Source organism: Echinococcus granulosus, assembly GCF_000524195.1.
Source record: "Echinococcus granulosus chromosome Unknown EG_S00038, whole genome shotgun sequence".
Classification (NCBI taxonomy): Eukaryota; Metazoa; Platyhelminthes; class Cestoda; order Cyclophyllidea; family Taeniidae; genus Echinococcus; species Echinococcus granulosus.
Window position 1 is genome coordinate 29,671 of NW_020170418.1, and position 26,020 is coordinate 55,690.

General features: G+C 41.6%; 5 protein-coding genes across 5 annotated transcripts; 4 read left to right on the top strand and 1 right to left on the bottom strand. All coding sequences in view use genetic code 11, as the record gives it.

Annotated features, from left to right (window-relative positions):
- Positions 1–49: 49 nt before the first annotated feature.
- Positions 50–1,870, top strand: EGR_05273 (hypothetical protein; the record flags this gene model as incomplete). The annotated part of the gene is made up of 3 exons (XM_024494522.1): positions 50–340; positions 807–902; positions 1,349–1,870. The coding sequence occupies 3 exons, from the start codon at positions 50–52 to the stop codon at positions 1,868–1,870; spliced, it is 909 nt and encodes a 302-aa protein (XP_024350993.1).
- Positions 1,871–7,470: 5,600 nt separating this feature from the next.
- Positions 7,471–12,107, top strand: EGR_05274 (hypothetical protein; the record flags this gene model as incomplete). Its single annotated transcript, XM_024494523.1, has 5 exons — positions 7,471–7,518; positions 7,724–7,946; positions 8,467–8,583; positions 10,824–11,053; positions 11,949–12,107. 5 exons carry the CDS (start codon positions 7,471–7,473, stop codon positions 12,105–12,107), a joined length of 777 nt encoding a protein of 258 aa, XP_024350994.1.
- Positions 12,108–12,863: 756 nt separating this feature from the next.
- Positions 12,864–18,952, bottom strand: EGR_05275 (PQ-loop repeat-containing protein 2; the record flags this gene model as incomplete). The annotated part of the gene is made up of 6 exons (XM_024494524.1): positions 12,864–13,061; positions 14,261–14,575; positions 16,923–17,093; positions 17,380–17,466; positions 17,914–18,161; positions 18,745–18,952. The coding sequence occupies 6 exons, from the start codon at positions 18,950–18,952 to the stop codon at positions 12,864–12,866; spliced, it is 1,227 nt and encodes a 408-aa protein (XP_024350995.1).
- A 930-nt stretch (positions 18,953–19,882) lies between these two features.
- On the top strand, positions 19,883–23,636 carry EGR_05276 (Thymidylate synthase; the record flags this gene model as incomplete). Its single annotated transcript, XM_024494525.1, has 7 exons — positions 19,883–19,936; positions 20,451–20,717; positions 20,895–21,045; positions 21,823–21,993; positions 22,528–22,628; positions 23,135–23,281; positions 23,499–23,636. 7 exons carry the CDS (start codon positions 19,883–19,885, stop codon positions 23,634–23,636), a joined length of 1,029 nt encoding a protein of 342 aa, XP_024350996.1.
- Positions 23,637–24,801: 1,165 nt separating this feature from the next.
- On the top strand, positions 24,802–25,684 carry EGR_05277 (inhibitor of apoptosis (iap) domain family member; the record flags this gene model as incomplete). Its single annotated transcript, XM_024494526.1, has 3 exons — positions 24,802–24,902; positions 24,935–25,154; positions 25,268–25,684. The coding sequence occupies 3 exons, from the start codon at positions 24,802–24,804 to the stop codon at positions 25,682–25,684; spliced, it is 738 nt and encodes a 245-aa protein (XP_024350997.1).
- Between the last annotated feature and the right edge of the window lie 336 nt (positions 25,685–26,020).

A 26,020-nucleotide genomic window follows, 5' to 3' on the forward strand; every position in this document is an offset into this window, starting at 1 on the left:
TGGGGCCGCCACACTTCCGTGTACTGGACACGGGGTTCTTACAGCCGAGATGAACCCTAATCGCACTTTTCTCCCTCTCATCGGTTTCGCATCATCGACCCCACCGGTTCCACAAGAGCAGCAGAGCCAACAGCAGCAAACCTATCAACCGATCTTCGTGATACCGATTTCTGCACCATCTGCTCCTGTAGAACCAATCATCGTGGACCTATCCAATAACGTGCAATCGTCAGTTCCTCCCATAGCTCCTAAACTCGACACTCCAATTCCATCTATCTCAGGAGCAGGTATAGGAAAACGTCCACTTCTTCCATTGGACGATCGAGAAATGAGACGAAAGGTACATGCTAACTAATTTAGTTTTAAACGGGTGAAGTCAACTTTTCCAACGGTAAGGATGAGAAGTAATTTATTTAGTAGGAAATTCCATGGCATTCAAATATGTAAACTGAAACTGTTCTAGTCGCTGTGTGGAAAATGGTGATAGTATTTAAATGCACACACCAGCGAAGCTGAGTAACCAACGCTGAGTTGGATGTGTCTTAGGCTGCTTCGTGCGCAAATGCGTATGGGAGAGGGGAAGAAGCAATGACGCATTTGTGGCGACTAAGGCATGCCTAGAGGGGAGGGTACTACCTTTCTCTGGCTCGCGCTACTTCTCCCCTCCCACCCATTGTGAGTGCATATGCCGTGTCACTCCCCCACCTTGAGCTCATTAATCCTTCACTCTCCCTCCCCCGGTTCAGTAAACACGGCTCTTGGGCTGACTAGCCACATCGTCTCCCTTTCTCTTCTTTCCCATCTAGGTCAAAAAGCAGAACATGGAGCGACGTCGGCGAGCATACATTTCCGACAAACTGTCCTCCCTCTACGATCTCGCCATCTCCCTCATCGGCGAAAAAGTAAATCGTCCTGTTCCCTCTTCTTTGATCTATCTAGTCTAGCGTCACCCTATTAGCACAGCCAGCAGCCTCTGCATCGGTATTTGAGAACCACTTCGTCGTGCTAGTACTAAACTTATAGAATCCTAAAATAATTAAATTATTTTCATTCCTCGTAAAAGACAGGCTGTAAGCTTGGTTCTTTGTTGCTCGGGTTCGGTGTGTGGTCTTGTCTATTGATTTTGTGGACACGTTGCCAATGCGCCGGTGGGGGAGTGAGGGGCCCTCACAACATCACTGGATCGCTCGCTCGCGTCGCCTCTTTGACATGTGAGCCGACGTACCGCCACCACGATTGGCTCGTCGATTAAAAGTGCACTAGTGTGGGATGTAAAAAAATCTTAACTGAATGAAGTTTCTGATAGGATGAAAACTAAGTTTAGAATCTTTCTTTGACTGCATTGCAGCCGCACCACCAATCTCATCAAAGAACGGAGATAGTGGACATGCTAAACCAGTGTGTGAGTGTGCTTCAGAGCCTGCTAGAGTTCCTCAAGACTGAACCCGAACTGCAATTGAAGTTGCGACGTCTGGAGCTTACTTCAATAAAGGAGTCATCGGACAAGCAGCGACGGAGAAGGCAGAGTTCGACCATGTCGAGGGGGGCGGTTGTGGCGGTGAAGGAGAACGTGTTACCTCGTGCCTCAGCATTCACACCCGTCGGTCGAAACCGAATGACGATCACTTCAACGCCGTTGTCCACATCTCCTCGTCAGCACCACGGGTGCCCGCCCGTAGGGCGAGGTCGGAAGAGGGAAAGCAGCGGTCTCAACTGTCTCACCCCTCTCTTGGCCGAGAACACCGCCGCTTCATCTTCCTCTACAACCCCCTCCACTTCCACCTCTTATTCGCTCCTCGAGAAAACCCAACTTCTCAACCGATCAAGGGAATCTTCCCTACCTGATATCTGGCGACCGTATCGAGGTTGAATGAATGCAACACCATCAAATCTGCCATTTTTTTGGGAGGGGGGGGGGGGAAAATGTTTTGCGATCGGTCGTGCTGTATAACATGGCATGAACAGCATTTTATGAACCTTAATTACACAGTCCAAGTCTTTTCGGGGTCTAGGATGCGGATTTTTACCCAATTGGTTTGCATAATAAAGCTTCCTTACAAAGTCATATCGTGCGTTTTGCATTCATTTAGTTAACATACTAGTCTGACATTAGCTGGTACGAATGACGTGGACGTCGCGTTTTGCTACTAGTCATCAAGTCTGATTTTGAGATTCAGCGTCGAACCTGCACAAGGCGGCAGTGTCAATCTGCACTGCCAGCTTCCCACTGTTTGGGGTGGAGCTTTCTTTTTTCTACAGAAGCATGTAAAACTATTTTCATCGCGTGACGCCGCAAGTATACATCTGTACTCATTGAGAGGGTATTCTCTGGACAATCGCCCCACACCATTTGACGGTTACTTGCGACTGATGGGGATAGTCGGTGTTTATGAGTCCAGGTTCGACCGTACACTCTATAAATGTAATCAGGAATGGAAAAGTAGTGGGTTTCAAAAGTGAAAGCAACATCGAAACAACACTGACTTACTTAAACTTACTGAAGGTCCCGCCAACTTCATACGTCCGTGTAAGTGTTCCATCTTCCCCCGACTAAGTTTTGGTTAGTAAGTGCCGTTTTTACTCAGGTTGTGTCCTCAAAAATTTGCTAAGGGTACGGCGGCAATGGTAGTGGAAACTCAGTGTAAAGTGTGAAATTCAAATTTTAAAATGTTATGGACAAACTAAAACCTTCAGCAAAATGTCTTGTTTAAGTAAGCCAGAATAGTTGGAATCAAAGGTCAGTGGTGAACGTTGGGTCACATCTAGCTAAAGTCACTGTGCGGGAGCTTGCTTTTTCCCATTAAATTGATCGACTTTAATGAAAATGGAACTGAAGTAGATGGGTACACATCTTTAGGGTAGTGGGTTTTCGGTTTGGGTTAAGAACAAAGGGACTAGATTCAACACGCATCTAAAAGTTCATGATATCCAGTAGAGGTTCAAGTCTAAACCTATAAGGGGTCACAACGGCTCACTAATTGTTTTTTTTTTTTTTTTTTTTTTTTTTTTCAGATGAAAGAGCCCCTACTACTAATTGGAGCTAGTTTAGGAAGTGAAATCAAGAGTACACCCCTCTTTTAGCATTTGTTTCGTTCTCCCATTATAGACGTGGATTATAAGTGTCGGACGACTCTGGATGGGGGAAGGGCGTTTTTTTGTGTAAAAGTGAAATAGAGTGATTTCGGTGGTTTGCATTCCGCATACATAACACCCCAAGCTCCCTAGACAGGTATTAGCAATGACTCCTGTAACTCGACGTATCTCGTAAACAGCTATGTGAATAGTAAAAGGTGGAGGGTATAGATTTGATTTCACTTACTCGCAACGAAACGCGAATACATTTCTTTTGGCAAGAATTTAAATTAGTATTTTATACTTTATATATTTTTACGATGGGAGATATACACTGAATACGCCAAGGTGACAGCGAGTAGAAGAAACCAAAATTTGTTTCTGTGCACTTGGCAAATCGGACGGTCTAGTGAAAAGTGGGGCAGCTACTGATGTGGCTTAGCGAATCCAGTTTACTGACTAAACTTGGGGCTGACAGCAAAGATGTTAATGAAGAAAGAATAGGAACTTTCCCATATTTTTGAGTCATATGAGAACGGATCCCACATCTGTTGTGCCCTAGACGCCATTTTGTAAACTGTTCAAAAACCTCATAAACTTGACAACCGCAGTTCGATATTGAAAATGTGTAAACTCCCCTTTATTACTTGATTGTTCATCTTTCAACTGCTAAAATTGGAACGAAATGTAGCACACACATTTACGAAGTGAAAGTGGAAGCCTAAACACGGAGACGATAAAACCTAAAACGTTTAAAAGAGATTTCCCGAAAATCAGTTATCACTACCGAGAGATGCTTGGCATCCGCCCGTCAACATTAGCCTAGATGCGAATCTATCCATGTATTACCGTAAGCGGGCGTTTGAGTTGGAAGATTTCTGACAGCCAAAATAATTATCACACATTAATGTAAACGTTTGTTCCATCTACTAAGACGCCCTCTTTATAGCCTACGCGGCAGAGGTGAAATCAACTGCGCTCAACATTGGGAAGCAGTTCAACGAAGTGTAAAAGCAAGCTTACGTTTCCGCATAAGGTCTACATGTCCCAACGCGACCAACTGACCCCAAAGTCGGAACTCAAGTGGGTACCTGTGTGTGTGTGTGTGTGTCGGAGCACACGTGTCGTAAATCAGGCGGGGAGACCCAAACTGTCGGTCGGATTTGTCGGATCTGGAATGGTGAGTGCCCCAACACGTGCGCATGAGCTCGAGCCAAACGCGTTTCGGCATGCTAGTGTCTGCACTCGCGCCACTGCTGCAGCCCCCTTGCTCTCATGAGTGGGAGCTCCCCTCTTCCTCTCCCGCCTTCCCCTCATCGTACCACACACGTACTTGTGGTCACTGTCTTGTGGCCAAAACACACCTGGGATTCCGACCCAGTCGATGTTTAGAGCATGCCTCTGTCGCGGTGACAATGTACGCCACGGGACAGTAGTGTGTATAATCAAGTTTGACTGTAAATGCTGGTTAGTAGAAGCTTACCTGAGGTACTGTCACAGTAATTTTAAATACAAATTGTATAAATTACGGTACACAGTGAATATGTAGTCAGCAGAAGAGCTATTTAAGAAATCTATTGCATAAAGTGATGGGAAATGTGTCCGATGCAGCCTTAAATATCACGATTGAAATGGATGGCGTATCGTTTAGGAGCAGCAACATTTAAAGTCAAAAGTATAATCTACCTAAGTCAGGAAAACTCAAAATGTGAATGCAAGTTTTAACGCCATTATTCCCACTACCCGTGAGGGTAGCTTCAATTGGTTATGGAGACAAAAATATTTTAAATTGACAAGAGAGCCGAAGTGTAAGATAAATTGAAGGCCTATTTTGCAGGTACTTTAGTGTTGTAGCCCTTGAAAATAGTGAATTGAGGGTAAATGCACAAGAGTGGCTGCAGCTAATTTTGTTGGAGAGCAGTAGCACAGATTTCTGGGCCATAATCCAACATTAATCCTGCGCGTGAACACAGGTGCAGTATTCCCAAGGAAAGAATATCAAATGGTGTTCTAATGTCCATGATTGCCTACTTTTTATTTTGAAGTACTTCAATTAAAGCAAATCACTTTACCATTCTTATACTTAAAGCAAAAATTTGCCAAAAAGTTGATGTGTGTGCTTAGATAATTTCGATTAAAAGGAGCTATCGTATAAACTCTTGGAATTGAGACGGCATCAGCCATGCCTTAGATGTGAGCGTAACAGCTTAGTTGGCTGGTGTTGGTGTTTTTTTGGCGCTAAGGCCTTTGAACAGGCGAATTTGAGCTCCTAATGACACTTCGGCTTGTCAGTCATTCTCCTCTGTGTTTATCAAATGCGCCCACCCATAGGTGTTTACTAGGCAGGGGGAATGAATGACAGAGGGTAGGAGGCTCAATTCTTTAAATGGGAGCACACACAGGTTTGGTTGCATCTGTATTTTGTAAAGCCGAAATAGTTTATGGCCGAAAGTTGAGAAGTCTACCCTACATGGAACCTGAGCATCGAGATCTCATACCACTGAGGTGGTTCAGTCGCACGAAATATTACCCCATTTTACTGTGCTAACACACATTCGTAGAGATCGACTGAGTTATTCAACTGATTAATTCCCGATTTTTATCCTGAAACGCTACGCATCTATCAATATTAGAATAAACCGATGAATGTTGAAAGTTGAGTTTATACAACTAAATGGTGTAACAGTTGAAATTAAATGTAAGACGGTTAAATTTTATTCGCCAAGGTAATTTGGCTATGTTTCAAATAAGGTATTTCAAAGGCGTCCAACTTCAATCAGCATTGTTGAGGTGTATTATCGCTAGGTATAAGAGGAGTCAATGTACACTATAGTTGCTACTATAAACTTTAAGTAGAGCGTTCTGAACACTTTAAGCAATTAGGGTCTGACCTCAGACAATCCGCTATTGCTTGGCACTGTACACTACCCTCTATACAGGGAATGTTGGTTAAAAACACTTTCCCGCTTAAAGGCAATCGCATAAATTTACAGGCTCTGTATACCTCAAAACATTTTCTATCAACCGGTACATCACATAGAGATTTATAGATGTAGGAGGCATATGGATGCGCGACATGACTCACACCGACCGAATGAAAACTTTTGGCATTCTTCAACTATCGAGATCTTACAGTTTAGTAATAATCTGTGTTTTGACTCACGCAGAGTGATTGTACCGAAACAATGCCCCGGTGGAAATGCTCTCAGACCTCGAACACCGGATGCGTTACTGATGACTAGCTGCAACCTGTTATGAAAACTTGCAGGCCATGTATACCGTGACTAGACGGCTGGTTTAATTGTATAGGTGAATGGAGACGCACTGTTCTCTGAAAAGGTCACGTACCAGTTCTCTAGCACAAGAGGCCATAAGAAACTGCATGTAGCTGAATTACTGCCTTACTTCTGTGAGGTGAATGATTGCGGGTGAAAAACGTAACTCGTTGACAAACCTTCATAGATTTATTTAAAAAAAGGCGACAATAATGTGTGAATCACAAAGAGGTCAAGTTACAGAATATACGGGAGTTGGGTCGTTTAAAGTTTCTAACTCAGTTATAGAGAAAACTATGGACCTTTTGCATCTTCTTTAAGAAGAGCATGCTAATTCCCCATGATGACTGTATTCATGGATGATTACCTCTTCAAAGAGTCAGCGTTCGATTGACCCTACTCTTTTTCTTTTGGTAATCAGATCCCTCACAGTAAACCAAATTAAGCGCCTGCTCTCATTTCAACAGAACTCCAGGCGACAAAGTGAACTGCTGTTTCATCAATGGTAACTTCAAATTAATGAAGCAAATTAAGGTAATTCGATCACAGCAACACTGCTGCTAGTCAGTCCTACAATTCCAACCTCTCATCTCCATTGACTCAAATCACCTTACTGTGTACCGATTGCATCCAAAATTGAAGTAAATAATAACCAACCTGCCGATAATCGCTATTTTTGTTCCCCAAGCTTCTCATTTGGTTAATGCCAAATAAGGAGCACAGAAGGGATAATCTCAAGCTAGGAATTCCCAAGGCTTAAGCAAAATGATAAGTCAACGGATTTAATTGCCATTTTTTAGCAAGTGAATTGGACTTGATAATGTTTTAGTCAAGGATAAGGATGCATTAAACGTTAATAGATGCTGATATCCGAGATAAAAGTAGAAGTTGTTACTTTATACTACTTAAAAGATCTTAGATACATTGAACAGTGGCACTAATTCTGAACGAGCTCATGATTGGCCCGTGGCGTTAAAGTGCCTTGTTTGTAATTGGGCGCCGCATTCGGAGCAATTTTATAGTACGGCGTATGCTGGGAATATGGCAGTTGAAGGTATAGCGAAATGGAGGAAACGACAGAAGAAAAAAGGCCCTGCTGTTTGACTGTCGAAAGGGCTTTCAAATGCGAATTCAAATGCCAGAAATTCGGCTTCTCTGGCGCCAATTACAGGTTCTTCCCCTTTTCTCAGGCAAGTTTGGAACCAATTTTTGCGTGGATTTTGAATCTCGCTAATGTTGGGGACTTTTCAGAACCTAACCTCAACTGCTCTCACCTATGTATGCAAATTTGTTGAATCACCAAAACGCCGAGACAAGCGTAGATACCATGACAAAAAGAACACAGCTTTTACTAGCTAGTGTTTATGTCTACTTAGTGGATGTGGATGGACGGAGTATTTTACCCACTCTATCGGTTCTTCACATCCATCGGTCTCCTCGTCTGGGCATGCGTAGAGATCCCACTGGAGGTGAAGCGCAGCGAAGAGGAGCACACAAAACTCTACTACTTTCTCTATGCTACCAACTGGGCCTTCCTCATGTACACCATCAGCTCCAATGTCTTCGCCGTTTTCTGTACCTACTTCAACTGCAAAAAGGGTGAGTAGCTAGTGATATCTTCACTCCCGCAAGCAACGTCACAAAAGGTTTGCAGAAGTCCTCAAAGTAAATCTATCATGCATGTCGTCTTGGAAATCCCGAACAACATTTAAGAGATGCAGAGAAATAGTCGCAAGCAGTTAAAATTCTCGATCTTTATTATATGAAGGATTCTGCCCTGTCAAGATACATAAGTTAAGAGATTCACTCGAATAACATTATAAACCTCCCATGACTTCCTGTGTAAGGCCATTGGTGGCAACCCAGACTTCTACAAGTTGTTTCAAAAACACCCAGGTGGGACCGAAGCTCGTAAAATAACAAAATACAGTTTAATCGACGGCGAGCCATAACAGGCAGTAGAATTCAATCGCCATTCTGTTAGAGTCGCAATAAATCACCTAGAAGGGCCTTATGACGCTAATTCATTTGACTGTGAGAAAAAAATCAGAAGGTGCTTGTGACTGAATTGTACGAAATTGAAAAGGCAATTGCAACCTGTTTAACTGTGATATTTTAGAAAAGCCTGTACCAAAGTGGTTTGCTGAGTTACTGTGGTTCTTTTACGGGATGTCAATGAATACAGTGCTGGTCACCTCCCTCGTGTACTGGGCGGCCTTTTGGGATCCAAAATACAGTGAGTTCACCTACCATCTGATTAGGCTTACCGTCAGACGTCAAGTCTGTCTGGTGATTGTGTGATGAAGAGACAGGAACCTTTGTTGCACGCGTAATTCCACTTAACCTTGAGATAAAATTTAGGCATTATTCTAGAGGCATTCCTATTGGCACGCTAGAATGAGGTTGTGATCAAAACACATCTGCCACTTTCCCGTCTACATTTCATCTGAAGTTTTCAGTGGTGCTTTTTAAATGCTAAATTAGGTGAAAATGAAATGGGAACAAGTATAAATTGGGGTAGGAACACGAATAAAGCAGTCTTCTATAAGTAATTAGGAGACAAAAACATGCCGATACACGCGATGCTCTCATTGACAACATTTACCCCTAAGGCAAAAAAATTGGAACGATATTTAAAAAAGCCAATGCTTGTTCTTTAAGCAGGTGGAAAATAAATACAAGCTATAGGATAACCTGAGTCGCTTATTGGTGCGGTGCTTCAACGGGACTTTTAGAGCAAGGGCACCACATAATCATGTCTCAACCTGGCATAATAGTACAATTGATCTGCTCTCAAAACACGAAACATCAGGCTTACCTTGCTCTCTGCCCAATTACCAGAAAAAACCTACCCTGGAATATTTAGTCACTTGCTGGAGCCTTTCAAGGGTAAAGCAGTTGGCTTACAATTTAGGTAGCTTCAATTGGGCTCGGCAGTTGTATACAAGAAGAATGTTAGGAAGATCAGCCTATTTAAAAAAGCCCCCGCTTATGCACAGGCAATTTTCTGACCTACTTTAAAAGCCTTGTATCTTCACCCACACTTATGTGAAAATGTAGCACCATATTATTATAAAAGCCACAGTACTTGAGTGGTTGACGAATGACAAGAGCGGGAATGCGACGTCAGCAGAGAAGGTTTATCGGCTTGGAGGGATGTACCCGATGGAACCCATCTCCTATTTGGTGCAATTTAAGTGCTATGTTGCGGGCCCTAACGAAGGCAAAGTGGACTTGCTGCTACAATCTTTCCTCTCCAAAATTACGAGAAACAAATATGGTCTAATATCAAACCTCAATAAACTAGCATAAAGAATTACTTCCCTGTAGTGTGCGAAATCCTTGTGAATCTAGCCTTAAAACCGCTGCCAACCACTTTAGATTACGGCGATTACTTTTCTTCAGCAGGTTTCAAGGCGCATTATTAGGTCCATAACCACCCTTTTATAGTCGAATTCCCTCATACGAGGCAAAACTTAGCATTAAGGGGAACCGGATTTTTAAAATTACAAGCTTTTAGGACAGGTATCGTCTGTTATATAGTCATAGTGATAAAACTTCATTTTTGCTAAGCGGTTTATCACCTTAAAATAGCTATCAATGTGCACGATTTGGGGAGTTTTCATCAATAGCAAAGGACGGATGATGCAACTTTGGGATATGAAACCAACACTTCCATTGTATGCATCTTTAAGACAAAATAACAAATAGCGGAGAAATGTAAAGCATTCACTGGAATAAAAAATAAAACTTGATTTAATAAAACATCATTAAAAATGTTTAAGATGAGAATTTATGGATTTCAATCCATGACCTATTCAGACTGAACTTTCGCAAAATGTTACTCAAGTTATGCCATCCTTAGGTCATGCAACTAACATCAAGTCGCCAAGGCATCACAAACCGTGGGCGTAGAATAATCAAGTACACAAATGAAACACATCCAAAACCCAACTTGAAAACAAAGTACGCCAGAGTAACATCAATACGACCTTTGAAAAATCCAATCAAGTGCCTTGTCACATGTATTTTTTGCCTACGATGCTCGTAGGTGCATTTAGCCAGTCGTGTGAAGAGACAGGGTTGAAGCTGGGTGCATGTTCCTGAAATCCCATAGGCTTTTAGAACGTTAAAGTGAGTGTCGACCATTAGTCAACATAAATGTTATGCCAAATAACATGATGCAGTTGTGAGGATATTTTAAACAATTTCACTTTTAAACGGAAAGAATTGAGCTTTGCAAAACAGGTGCAAGAGGTGTTGATTCGAACGCATCCACTTCGCTCTAGGCATCCCTATTTAATTAAATGATATAATGGACACTTGAATGAGGGGATTGGTTAAAAACAGCCTGGTACATAGGAGACTCTCCATTCTATAACCGGAATTGGAACGCATCGTGTCCTGAGTAGTATACCTAAACGTCGAATCATCAATGTATCCCAAATTCATACTGATATTCCTCGTTTGGTTCAGCACAATTCTATCGACCGGAGTCGAGACTCAAGCACATAGTGCCGGCGTGTACGGTGTTCGTAGACACGTGGGTAAACGGGCTACCGATCAACATTTTCCACGCTATCTACCCCACCCTTTTGGGCATTATCTATGCCGTCTTCTCCTACGTCTACTACGACACGAGCGACGTTCATCCTATCTACCCCGTTCTCAACTGGAGTAGACCCACCGAGGCCATCAGCGCCAGTGTCCTAGCTATCACCTTCGGCATCTTTATTCAGGCGAGTTGTTTCAAGACTCCCTTCACACCCTCTCTCTCAACTCTTTCGGCTTCAAGGCTCCAGTGCTGATCAACAGAATGTGGGCAGCCGCCTCAAACTATGAGAATAACAGGAAATAATTATGCGCTCCTTAAGTCCTTACTTGCTGCAAGTCGCTCCGCCAATCTACAGCACGATGATTAGACTGATTCGGTTTATTTAAACAGTAAACACTAAATAGAACATGTTAAATCATGAACACGCAGTTAGTCGTTTCCATTGATGATGACACTACTAGTGATGATGCCGAGTAGTAGCTTTAGGCATAGTATTAGCTAAATTTCGACTAGGACTTGGGCAGTGATTCGATAAACAGTAATATTTAGCACGAGCAACATGTTTGAAGTTGGAAATAATTTGCGCAATTTTGCGGCGATACAATCATCGTAGCACGCGCAGGCTCAAATACAGGTGTTTCGACATGGTTGGCATGACACCGCTACTCTTTGTCAGTGTGATTAGACTTCCATTATGCTTTTTAGGATTAGTGAGAAAAATTCCCTCAATTTGGCCACTTTACTATTATGGAGACTGCTCCAGAAAAAATCGCTGAAGAGTAAATAGATCAAAAACGGCAAAAAGTCCCCAATAAATCGCAGCATCTGTATTATCCTTTGGGCTGGAAGTGACCATACCACAAATGTACAAAAGGACCTAGCAAAGCTCCATATCATCAGCGTGGTGCCCTAAGAACAGAAGACTGGAAGAGCCTGATTAGTTAAATACGATTGTCACTAACAAGAAGAACCTCTTTCTAAAACGCGTTGACAGTCAACACTCATGCAAATAGACGCACTAAATGGTTCCACATTACAATCTCTAGCTACTCCTGTTTCTACTCTATGTCGGTCGTATCACACTGAGCGCCCGACTGGGCGGAAGAGGCACGACAGTGGTCGAGGAGTGGTGGAGCAAGAAATCCGGACAGGCGGCGGCCGAACCTTACATTGAAATGGAGGCCATCGATGAAGAAGCTAAATAGAAGGGGAGACTCGTTTCTCCATCTTTTCACAATTTTGCTTCGTTTCGCTTTGAAAGTGAATAAAAAATGTTGGTTGCGTTCCCACTTATTTGTAATAACCTTTGTGTAAAAAATCCCTCTTTATTCTGATTAGATGCATCTTCCGGGATTCAGTGAACTTCATGTAAGATGATGAAGAGAAATAGGTCGTTCCCCCGGAGAGCGATTTTAAACAATAAAATAGCAAAATGTTTTCGACACTGTGATGTAAAGGGGACAGCATCGACGAAGAAGATGCGCTAAGATTTCAAAAAACCGTACGAATTGCGGTGGCAAGATTAATGCAACGTGATTGCAAAATTGGTATTGCGGTTTTGGCTTACGAGAATAACTACTTAATTCAATAATGAGCGTTGGTGTAATCTTCCACTTACACCAATTTACGAGGACAATAATTAAGAAACATCCAAGTACCGATTAACAAGCATCAGAGCATAAAAGTCAATGAAAAACCACGACGCTGCCTAGATGGGAAAGCTTATTTCATTCAGCATCTACGTTCATACAATCGGCTAGGAAAATTGTTATTGTTTTGTCATAAAAAACCTCAAATTTAATTGACTTCATGAGTACATTTATCAGTAGCACATGATGGACACGATGAGAAACTTGTTAGGTGTGGGTGTAATAAACCAAAGACACACGCAATTACAGTAGAATAGAAATAACGTGAGTTACTAACATATGGAATTCACGCAACAAAAAGGTATAGAGTACTTATGAGGCTTCATCCGTATCATTGGATTCTGCACCAGTTTGACGTAAGTAAGCGTATTTGTCCACCTTAGGAGGCCTTCGAAGGTGTTCAGAATCGCACATTTCCATGGAGTTCAAGTACGTCGCAATGCTTGATTTTACATCGAGGGATTTTGGAAGATCAATGTAGCGGACACGTTTTCCTGATATGCTTATTTCCTGCCAATATATAAATAACGTTACTTATTAAATCAAACTGGGAACCTCAGCCCTGACGTAATTAAGCAGAACAAGCCAAGGTAAAATACGTTGAAGGCTCCGATGAAATGTGGGGAAACTGCCTTAAATAGTCAGAATAAAGTATTATCGGGCAGTAGTTCGGAAACATTAAAGATTTTTATTGAAGTAACTAGGATGATGGATTAATAACAAGTGACCGTAGCGATTCGAGGTGCATACAGGAAGCAAGACGGCAATAATAATGAATCAAGTCAGCTTTTGAACTGACTTAAAGGCCAAACCTGGAAAGAATATGAAGAACAACCTATAAGTAGATGCACGATAATGAAAAACAGCGTTGCCATGACATGCAACAATGTGTATCCAGCGGCTCGCTGGAAATTTCTTATTTTGATGTTCAGTATAAATGAAAAGAAAAAATAATGAAGTTTTATAAGTATTACATAGTTTGTACGACCCACAGTCAAAAACTTGTTCAAAGAAAAAAACTTGAAGTAACAGACAAAGACACTTAGTAACAAAGCAAAAGGGAAAGCCACAGCTTCACAAAGGAATGCTCAAATAATGTTGAAACCGGTTTTATAAAATTAAAAGTGACCAAGCCAGAGTTTGTACTAAAATAGTGCGAATAAGAACTTGTCCAGTTGACAAATAAGTTGATGCAAATTTTTTGCCCTGACAGCTTAAGCCGTTCCTTTTGATTTTCGTGGAATTTTGTGGAGCATTATCTAGACGAGTTACTCTCAAAATATAGCTTCAAGAAAAATAATAATGCTATTTTATAAATCGGTGGGAGCATTAGCAATACGTGGATTACAACAGCGCACTTACGAATTGCAATATAATTTTTTAAACGGGGTGGGGGGAATCAAGAATTCCAGTTTTTTAATCAAAATTCGGGGAAGAGTGATACTCCATGAGTGAAAAAGACATTTTTCCGAATAATGATAGGTATGGATGGGACTAGTTTCAAAAGCAAAAAGCGGGTTTTGATGGATAAATTCAAAACTGCCATTCTACATTTCAGTAACCGTGGCAATCCAAAAGGGAGAAAAACCCATTTTACATATCTCAAAAAAAACACTAAACAGGCTACTCAGCCAAGATTAGCACAATTGAGCAATTGACGTCCGGGGCAAAAAGACCCTAGGGAGAGTCAAGGAGGAAGACTGACTCACTTCAAGGTTGACCAGAGGGGGGGCACGTCGACGAGTAGAAGGGGGAGTGACAGTGACACCGCTTTCGAGATGGAGGTTGAGGAAGCCATCGACGAGGGTGAGAAGGCCCGTGATCCGTGTGTCGTCAAGGAGGGTTACACATACCCGACTCCCCACCAGCGTCGCGGGCAGCACTGCCAACAAACTCGAGGAGATGCGCTTCTCGGCACGAAGAAAGGACTCCGCTTCCCGATCACGTGCCGTCTTGCTGCTGCCGCTTTTGTTCGAGGCCATTGCATTAGATGCTGGTAGCAAAAGGCAACAGAAAGATGTCCCCTTTAATCACAGGAGGTGACCACTACTAGGACCTCAGTGGACGCTGGATTTGAAATTCTATAAAAGACCAAAATGGGGGGATGACGTTGCTTTCGTGCTTAATTAAGAGTTTAATCTAATCTAAAGACGACTTCTTATTATACACAAAGGTTACAGTTGGACTACGGTGCGAAGGCTGGTTGAGTGTGTCAGTTCACATAAATTCCAAGCCTTCAAGTTTACATGTTTCATAAAAATCTAATGAGAATGTATTTGGAAAAGTACCTGAATGCATGAAAGAAGAGACTCAGATATTACGTCATGTGCGAACGCACACATGTATCCTGCATAGATTAAACCAACCAGATATTTATACTCATGGTACTTGTAAGATGATGCCTCCCAGTTCTCCAAATTCGAATATCATAGGATGCCACGCTTGGAACATTGTGGAGACAACTACCAATAAACACACCAAGAGTTTGTCCACCACGATATCTTCAATAGAAGATGCGAGCATGAGAAATGTCTGGGAAAGCGCATGCGCTGCTTTTGAATACTTCCACTCTCCCAAATTACATATTTTTCAAATTGTTGAAACTAGCTGTTACAAAGTGCACCACAGTGTGACAGTTGTGTCCGATATCCCCAATACGACACTCCATCAACCGAAGACTAAGAACACTTCAACAGAAGATAGCCCAAGTCATATATAACCGTACTTAAACCGTAATTGAACAAGTGGATGATAATCGAATCCCAAAATCTATTTTTCCTCATGCGAGAGTTCTGTGATTGCATGAAACGTATCAGCACATCCGATAAGCTACTGGGCGATGAATGGGGATGAAACCTAGACAACCCTCTGCAAACAAAATTAAGACAAAACCTGGATGGATATAAACTAGTTCATATGCGGCACCATAATGGCATTGAAATGATGATCGAAGGTTATTCACCAACAGTGCTTAATCCTAAACGCAATAATTCCTCCTTCCAAACGGCTAAATATCATCGACTGGTAGGTCTGATACATTTTGGCCAAGTAAACTTGGAGATAGGAGACCTCAAAATTTTAGATGACAAAAATGTTTGTCAATAGGAAATGGTAAATGGAAGGACAAATTTGGCTCATCTCTCAATTTTCAGGTCAAGGACCTCATTTTTGACATCATTACATCCAAGGTGGGACAATGAGATATGCAGAGCGCAACTTACCCGGATCACATTACGCCTGCTTTTCATCACATCGCAACCTTCATCAATGCTGACAGTCTTACCCAACTTTAAACTAAACATCTGCACAAAAGTGTGGCCTAAATTGGCACTGAAACGTGGACGCAAATCAGGACGAGCATGAAAAGGCGGAAATTTTGGGTAGATTTTCCTGACATACGAACAGAAGTTCTGATTCAATGTGTTTTAAAAGGAAGACAACCGGAGAAATTGCACGACCACAGAAAGATGCTGATGGATTATTAACTAACTTTCTGCACTGACATAGTTACCAGGGTACTCCAATGCAGCAAAACAAACTATTTAAAGTATTGATTGGCGAAGACCTATTGCATGAATGGAATAGCTACCAATGACAGCGCACACAAGCCAAACCTTCGACTTGAAGCATTAATGTGGCTCAGAGGATAGAAAATAAATTGCAAGCACTGCATAGAAAAAGAAAGTGGTTTAAAACGTAAAATTATATAATGAAACTGTACGAGTGAATCAAAGATAAAATAAACAAATTTGAGTCATTGGAAGCAACTTCAGCACGTAGTTACTTCGACATCCGCCGCCAGTGAATTGTAGCCCCTTCCCCGATAGCGGTAAAACTGTATGCAAATCTATAAAAGTGGGGATTTTATTGGAAGATGTGGTCAACAAGGCATTAATTTGCTACTTTTCCTAAGAAACGAATACATTAAAGTAAAACTAGGTAAAAGACGTCAAAGATCCTACTTTTATACTCAAACATTGCTACAAACGTAGAATTAAAACCGTTAAATATGGCTTACACATCATAAATTATTTTTATATTAATTTGCTTTACAGATATGATGGTCAATTCCCCTCAAGTTAATCGTTCTCTGTTATTATCAGTTATTCACCAACTTTTACGTTAGCACCATTGAAAAATCTTGCATAGCTAAGAAAATTGGGAAAAGTTAAGGAAATAACACGATAGAGGCCTAAAGGAAAAGCTGATAAGAATACCTCCTCAATGCCTTGGGTAACAGGAAAGCTATAGAGTACACAGTGTGCATGAAGATACACGGGTACCCTCACAAGTCATTCACTGTGGTGGCATAATCTATCGCATTTATGTAGGTATGTGGAAAAGATGGAGAAAAAGAAGAGGTAAACGCACGATGAGGTCAAAAAGGACGACGCCGAGGGAACCAAAGAGCCAAGGGAGGGCGCGGATGATAAATGTGAGCTCAGCGGAAGTCAGAAAGATCTGCAGTGCGTACGCAACGTTGCCTACGATAGCGAAGATGAAGGTTACTGGACTAAGGCCCTCCGTTGAGCCACGTCGCCACTGAAACCACAAAAAGAAGCTTCAATTTATGAGATACGGGAAGAGGGGTAACTTGGCCAGATTCTCAGAGCATTATTTTCACCGTTAGATAAGTTAGACCAGCCTTTTAAATGATGCTTTTATGAGCCACCTTCGATGTCGAATCGGTGTTCTAGTCCCCGAGTCAGCCAAATAAACTAAACCTTACTTGATCAGTTGTATGTTCTAGACTTTAACATGGCAATGATATCTTGAGGAAAGAAAAGCAAATTAAAAATTTTTGCTACTTAGTAAGAACAAGGCTTACATTCTTTATGATTTGAGGGACTCTCGAGGAAATGTAGATTGAAGCGGAGATCCAGCCTAGCACGTACCCAACGATCAGACTATTAGTCTATGAAGAAGAGAAACGAAGGCGTGCTTACATTTTTTGGCACATAAACAGCAAAAGCACTTCGATTTCTCGAATTGATTATTAATGTGATAATTTCAACCTCTGAAATTCATAAACATTACTAGTTTAAGTACCGCGAATCACTTTTAATTAAACACCATAGACAATATTAAATTTAATAAATAAACACCCGCAGGGACGTTGATGAATTTGATTGGAAACTTTGCCAAGAATGGGAAGAAAACAGTTTTACACGTGATGCACGGAAGCGAACCGGTCACAGTGAAAAGGAAAATACGGCAATAAACTTGACCAAGCAAAAAAAACTAAGCCACACTTATCGTTGCTTCCTATTGATAGCAATCCAATTTTATGTTTGTAAACATATCCTAATCGAAGAAAGAATATTCTCATCAATCTTAAAGGCAGCGATATCGAAGAACGTACAGGAAACAGGGGTTCAGAACGCAAGGCAGGACTGGGAGTTGACTCAGCGGCGGGTAGGTGACGAAACATGGAAGAAGGAGTCTTGTGATCAGGAGAACCTGCTAACCAAAAGGGTCCAATTAAGCACAGAAATCCGAAGGGGCAAAACACAGTCAATGTTGAAGATGAAGGCGGTCGTTCAGAACTGACACCAATCGCATCGAGCCCAGAATCATTCGGTAGGGAGACCTCAATAGACGTGGCGAAGTCTAGAAGACATTAAGGCAATAGATTGTACATGGCTTTATAACGATGACCGTAAGGAGATTGCCACAAAATAAACTTTAACAACTTAATTACTTTGGAGGATCATTTCGTGCTTGAACTTGCAGTATAAGAATTGAAGAATTTGAATTAAATCACCAAGTACGCCGATTGCAGCCATGATTGTCTGAAAGAGGTAAGAAGAGGTTATAGTATCAGATGCTCAAACTACAAAATTGATCAAATGAGGACGTTAAAAGTTGCAAAACCATATGCGAAAGATTGAAATATGTAAAATTGAGTAAGGGACAGAAGCCGACTTAAAGACCTAACCGTGTTAATGGTTGAAAGCTTTTACAAACATGAGCCAAGCTTTAAGTAAAAGAGCTAATTCAGCCTAGGTTTTCCAGACGTAAGGCTCAAACAAAATTAAAAAAAGAAAAAAGTACGACAAAACCTTACAAAGTCGAGAGTGCCAACTCGCCTGTAGAGGTAGCTGATGAACGAAAACACAACCAACAAGATTAACAGTGTCACCGATTAAAAAACACGCAAGCAAAAAAGGAGAAACGGCTTGGTCGGGAATACCTTTGCGGCAATTCTCTACGATTTGAGGAACCGCAAATACGACCCATATGGTGGCAGATAGGAGACCGAAAGTAACTGCAACTATTTCCTGTGGAGATACAGCGCACTGTCGAAAGACTATCCAAATCCACTGAATACCGTCTGTACAGTTAGCCTTGATTGGTGTCGGTTCACTTCGAATAAGTAACAATGTGCAGGGAAACGACATGACTAAAGGGTAAGTAAGGGTCATGTAAGTCTTTACAAAGATGCACCCTCTCTCCTTTTGAGAGAGCTACTTCCGACAAGCAAAGAAAAAATCTACTGAGGCTGTAAATGCAATCATAACATTTGGCCCAGACTTATGGTTTTTTACATAAATAACAACGACATTGAAGACGGCACAACGAAAACACGCTTTTAAAAAAAGAATTATGGGGACGCATTCAGCAACAACAACAGCACCAACAAACATTAAACGGTACAAGTGGGGACAAACCCGCACAAGTCGGAAGATTGATTTCAAAAGTTTCGTCTGCCCAAAAGTCGGTTAAAACAGGTGAATGAATAATTGACGCAATTTCGTACTCTAGAAGGTAACGTCAGAACGTTAGCGGGTTTCGGTATGCATCACATTGATGGAATAGTGTTACTGGTTTCAAGACAAGTGACTTACAGTCCTTTAGTAGGTCCGTCACCAAGTTGTTACTTTGATCTAATGTTGCCGTTTATGTTTGATAATATCAGTTGTGTTTGTGACCGATTTATATTGACCCTCAGTTTCCCAAAAGAGGGAGTTTTGGCTACACATGGTGGTGGGTTAAATTTGTAAGTTGGTTATTTTAAATTGCCGTAGTAACTAGATGACATGAGAGCAACATATGAGTCGTAACCCAATGCATTGGACAGTTTTTGCTGCAAAGTATGGATGCATATGAAAATGTTTAGGTAAAAATACCCCATTTTAATATTGCAAATTATTTTAATAAGACTTACTCACATTTCTTTAATACGCTTAGCTAAATGCATGTTAGAATACATATAAAACGTATTTAAATGTCAGTGACAGGGAAACTTAAGGTTTTTAAGTCTAATACGTTAGGGATTTGGATTAGCTGTTAACATGTTGTTTAGCTACGGTGACGTAAACGTATGCAACATGTTTATAGCGCGCGGCCCTATTGCCCTTTTCAGTAATTTTCCTTCCGAGAGGGTGGGTTGATAGATGTGGTGCAAAATCCTACACTTGATATTTCACAGCTAGTTTAGCGAAAAAGTTTTTGACTGCTGGTTAGTCATTCATCCTCGATTATCAAAACGTTTTATGTTGGCGTACTTAGTAACCTCGTCTTTGGGGTCTTACAAGGAATAGATCTTAACTGCTAGGTATTATTCAGCTATTGGCTAGAATGGCATCCTTAAAGCGAGTTGTATTGGTACTTTTTGGGGCTATATAACCATATCAATCAGTGAAGTTGACCCTAAGCACTTGTCTACAATGTAGCTGTCTCCTTATTCTGTGGAATGGGTCAAGGGATGGAGTTTGTGTGCGTCGTTAAGCCCTGCTGGTCTTGTGTCCTTTTTCTAGGGAGTTAGATGGCTTTTCTTGCGAATGAGGGACGCATAAGCTTGCCTTTCTAGGTTTATTTAGTGTTTCATACTTTGATCCCATTTGTAATAATAGAATTCTGAGCTGCACCTGCATCCAAATGCGCTTTTTGTCATAGCTTTGTATTTATGCCTCTTCCAGTTTGTGTTCACCGCGTTTGATGTCTGAAACCCGCAAAAGTGCAGGTAAGGAAAATGAGGGGCCGTTTCCATATGACACGGAAACAATTTACGGTGAGGCCGGATACTTAAATCTTGTCCGACGTGTCCTGACAGAAGGAGTCTTGCGACAGGATAGGACTGGGACAGGAACATGGTCGATTTTTGGACCTCAAATGCGTTTTGATCTGCGAAAGGGGGATTTTCCATTGCTGACAACCAAGCAGGTGATTGCTAATTGCGATGTGATTCTCGGAGTGGCGACGTATCATACACAGTATATTTGTTTGGTTTCTCTTTTCATTTGTACTGTTTTTTTTTCCTCCCTTACGATTGCACCTAGTATTTTCTTGGGTCAATCTGAACATGCACGACTTATATTTTCCAACCATCTTTTATTGAAGACATTTTTTAGGGGTATACTGGAAGAACTACTTTGGTTTATACGAGGTTCGACTGATTCTAAGGAACTCTCTGCAAAGAAGGTACGGTTCTGGGACGCCAATGGATCTCGGGCTTTCCTCGACGAACTGGGGTTCACTGATCGCGAAGAGGGTAACTTTTAAAGTCGTACTTATTATTCTTTTACCGTTTTGTTTTGTATCAAACATACATCAATCGGTAGGTGTACCCTGTCAAGCCTTTTTATATTGCAGGCCTCATTTTCAGAGTTGGTTGTGTAAACTTGTGTCAGTACAGCTGAGGTTTCAGTCGTTTCTGATGCTGTGCTATAGTACCGGCCTCTCTAAGCCCCATTTTATTGGAAAATGGAAATAATTACCATTTTTAATTCACTTGATATTTATTCTCCAACTTCAATTCTTTATGCCTACCAGGGTCGCTCTTATTACTATTCCACACAAGACGACTAATTAAAGTAAATGCTCAAATGTATTATAATTATGTTGGAAATCTTTACAAGTGCCCTAGCTAAGATTGAGGTTTTTCTAACCCAACCCTATAACATCTAGTAAACTCCTTTATATGAACAAGTAAGAACAAATAAACAGTAAATCTTAGTGATTATGAATTGGAAATTTGGGTGAAACAGGTTGCACGGGGCATTCCGCTATTGGGCGATATTAATTAGTAGTTGATTTTAGTGTAGTTTATTGAGCACTCATGATCGTGAGTTAACAGCGTATCACGTTAATTCTTTGAGCCTCGGGGTTTCCGCTCGCCTTCATTTACACGTGCTACCTCATCAATATTGCTGGCGTTAAATCAAGTATTTTGTAACTGATTCTGAAGGGGAGAGATGGTATTCAACTGTGTCACTTATGATGTGAGATTTGGTTTGAGTCCATAGTCACGCCTGCCTCGTCATTTCAGGTGACCTTGGTCCCGTCTACGGCTTCCAATGGCGTCACTGCGGTGCTGACTACATCGATTGCAAAACGGACTACTCGGGACAGGGGGTTGACCAGTTGGCCAACTGCATCAAACTTATTCGTGAGCGCCCCTGGGATCGTCGTATCCTCCTCGTAGCGTGGAATGCAAGAGGTGCGTCCCCACCGAACAACGCTAATTTAAAGCTTCTCTATCTCACTTTATGCACTTAACGGAGGGTATGCGTCCTTGTTTTTTCTGTGAACTATCGAATCATTTTCTGTAGGATGGAGAGGAGTGTGTAGTGTTCATTGGTTGACTGAATTTCGCTTGTCGAGTGAATCTTTATGAGCTTTTATTGGATGAGTCGTATGACCACCTTGGTATTAATGCCCTACCACAACCAAGTAAATTAGTTTCGCGCGCAAGGTCAGCTTTATTGGGTCCATTTAAAGTCCAGTGGATTACCTTTGTGCTGATTTGTTTGTCTGTACTGCGATGAGGAAACCTGTGCTTAACACAATGAATGCCAGAAATATTATAATTTTATCGACGTGATTCGACTCATTGACAACTTAAAGCATATCTATGCTCACAGTTATGGAAGGTATTAGGGAGTTAGATTTAGGTGCTGGATCGAATGTTTTGCATAGTCTACCGTGGTTTTGAAATGCCGTCGTTTCAGTTCATGAGTTCTTTTATTTTCAGACCTCCACAAAATGGTGCTGCCACCGTGCCACTGCCTCGTGCAGTTCTACGTTGCGAACGAGGAGTTGTCCTGCATGCTGTATCAGCGATCCGGTGATATTGTGAGTTTAGTTGGTTCCCACTGCGTTAGCAACTGCGGCTTTCCACCCATGTGGGGCCTGTATCCACCAATGAAATTTGTAACTACGTCATTTTCACGACATTCGCGCCTTGACCCTCAAGGTCGGGGGATGACGTAATTGTGCGTTAGGTTATCTTTAGTAGTTTTCGAACGTTGTCCCCTCGTTTTGAAGTATGGGATGTGGTGCTCTCGTATTTTTAAGGATTTTTGTGGGCAATTGTTGAGCTGCTGCCTTTTTGACTTCGCCGAATAGCGATAATAACCGCTAACCTTTCAAAAGGTCAGAAATCCGAAGTGAAGCAATTTCACACTGATTGTTTGTTGGAAAATATTGAGGAGAACTAAAGTAATGGTTTAAGACGCATTTTTTTAACGATTTTGCAAAATGAAAACATTATTTCATTTTAAGTACACCGTTTAGTACGTAACAAAGGTATGTGCAAATTAGATGCGATTTTTGCGCCAGTCTTGACTTGGATCTTTTAGGGTTTGGGTATACCGTTCAATATTGCCAGCTACGCCCTCCTGACATTGATGATCGCGCACGTCACCGGCCTAAAGCCTGGTGAATTCGTCCACACTATTGGTGATTGTCACATCTACACTAACCACCAGGAGGCGCTCGAATTGCAGGTGTGTAATGTTGTAGAAGAATTTCACCTGTACTCTTTCGTCATCAATTAAACTGAAGGCAGACGATGGCTTAAAATTGCACTGGTTGTCTTCACACACACCATTTTTACTGCAAAGTTTAACTATAACATGCAACGATTTCCTAGTGTTCACATCATCACTAAGCTTACCACAAGGCCGAGTATCAGTTTTCGTATTCTTCTTCATCACTCCGCAGATAAAACGAAAGCCGAGGCCATTTCCCAAACTTCTGATCAAACGGGAGGTTAAGGAAATTGACGAGTTTATTGCAGAGGACTTCGAGCTGGTTGGATATGATCCACATCCAAAGATTGTCATGCAAATGGCAGTCTAACTTTCCGGTTCCCGTGCTAATCGTGCTTATCAATTAAACTTTTCGTATACTGTTGCCAACCCTTTTTCATTTCGCAAAATATCAGTAAAATCACTCGCACGAATACTACTTCATGGCTTTCGAGAAAAGCTCCATTTGTAAGTGAAAGTTTTGTGGTATTGTGTAGTCAGGTGTCTGCAACATTGGTTCCGCTGAAGGCCTCAAAAATACCTAGTAGATGTGAAACATCGCCTAGACAAGAATCTTATCGGGATCCGTCTCACTGGTATCGGATAAGCCCTACAGAATGCCCTCTCTTTGGACCTAGGGTGGGAGAGGTAATAGTATGCATAAAAGTGACTAAGGAACTTCAAACAAGATGGGAGCCACTTGGTGTTACTACTGTGCGAGGTCGAGCAAGAGATGAGGAGTGTTGGTTAGATCGCCTGAGGCACTGCTGGAGTTCTGTTACCGGTTTGGCTGCTGCGGGGTTGTATCGGTAAATCGTTACGATGTTTTAAATATGACGGGAGATAGTGCTGGGGTGGTACCTTGTCAGGTGCGAAAAAGGCCGAGCCAGACTCGATGGTCAAAAGTCCAGTAAATTTTAGTGTATGTAAAAATCAAGTAACTGTGAATATATGGAACAAGAAAATAGACGTTTGTGAAAAGCTCCTAGTCTTTCTAAATTTCAAGCTGAAGGCGTTTGGAGGGAGGCACATTGTCAAATTGCGGAGAAACCTGAGCGCCAATGGCCCGCCTAGCGCATGGCGCAAAGCGAGGGTGTAAATGATGAGGTGCCCGTGTGGTTAAACACAGTTTGAACATCAAGATGCTGCACGCGTCTGCGACTGAGGGACCCTCGGGTATTTCCTAATGTCTATTAAACTGAACAGCAAAGGCTACTTATGCTTTTAAAACTAGTAAATTAGTGATTAATTGGGTAATAATTCTAAATTATCCTTTTTCACTCACTTTACAGAGGCGTGTTCAGGTAAGTGCAAAATATAGTACCCAGCATTACTTTGCATTAATTTTAAATTAGTGCCAAAAAACTACATCTGCCTAAGATCAAACAATGAGTAGATAACAAACTTTACTTTGAAGTTTGTTTTAATTTACCACCACAGGAACGATCTTCTGAAGTTCGTAGGTCAGCATTCGAAGCATTGGGACTACTTAGATGATGGAAGTTACCAACTGGGATCCCCTTACAATCAATGGAGATTGTGCTTTGATGCCCAGTGCTCAAACTCGAATAAAGACGGACCTGAGAAAATTTTACCAGTAAGATACTGGAAATATAAAGGCAATTCTAGAGATCCACCGGAGGGTATTGTCGTTACTCCGTGTTCCGAAAATCTGGGAAAAGTTTACGCCGTCATCAATGGTCCTGCTGACACTCCTTACGAAGGCGGTTTTTTCATATTTCTTATTGCCTTTCCTACTGATTATCCTTTGAGTCCGCCTAAAGTACGCATCATCAACACGGGTGGAGGAACTGTCCGATTTGGCCCCAATCTTTATGCAAGTGGAAAGGTACTCCTTATTTTTGTTTCTATTCCTTTTTTGGTTCGGATTGGTAGAAACCCGACTTAGAAGTACCTTTTAGTCTAGGCACGAGAGCTCAAGATTATGCTTCGCTATTTTAGGTATGTCTTAGTATTATTGGAACATGGTCAGGTCCTCAATGGTCACCCATACAAAATCTGACATCTGTCTTACTGTCTATTCAATCTCTCCTGAATGCTGAACCTTACTACAATGAACCAGGATACGAACAAACATCCAATCCGAGGGCCTCGGCCCACTACAACGAAATGATCAAGCACGAGACTCTTCGCTGTGCCGTTTGTGACGTTATGGAACGGAAAGCTAGCTTTCCAGATGACCTTTTCGAAATAATGAAAATCACATTTTTGGAGCAATATGATGACTATCTTCAAGCTTGTAAAGATGGAGCTGCGAAAGACAAAATGCCTATGCGCGATCCCTTCAGTAACTCTGGGGGTACTTTCCAGTTTAATGCCATTCGGAGTCGTCTTGAGGCACTGAAGGCAAAATTCTAGTCGAACTTAGAAAGCCGAAATTGCTACCTGTATATCTGTTCTTTTTTTCACCCGAAATAGTTTGCAATCGATGACTGTTTAAACTTAATACGTTCCTTCATTAAAATCTTGATAAATATTTGTCAACATTCGTACTGCTTAATTCTATGTCCACTTGTATCAATGAAATTGTGCTTTATCGATACTAAGACCTTCGCAGTGTACTCTCAATGGTGCATGATGAGTATATTCTGCTATTCTCAACTTGTGGCTGGTGGGTCTGTAGGTTACTTTTGAACGAGGTGGAGTGGTGGCTCCTCAGACTACATTCATTTTGCTTTCTGCAACATCTTGTGG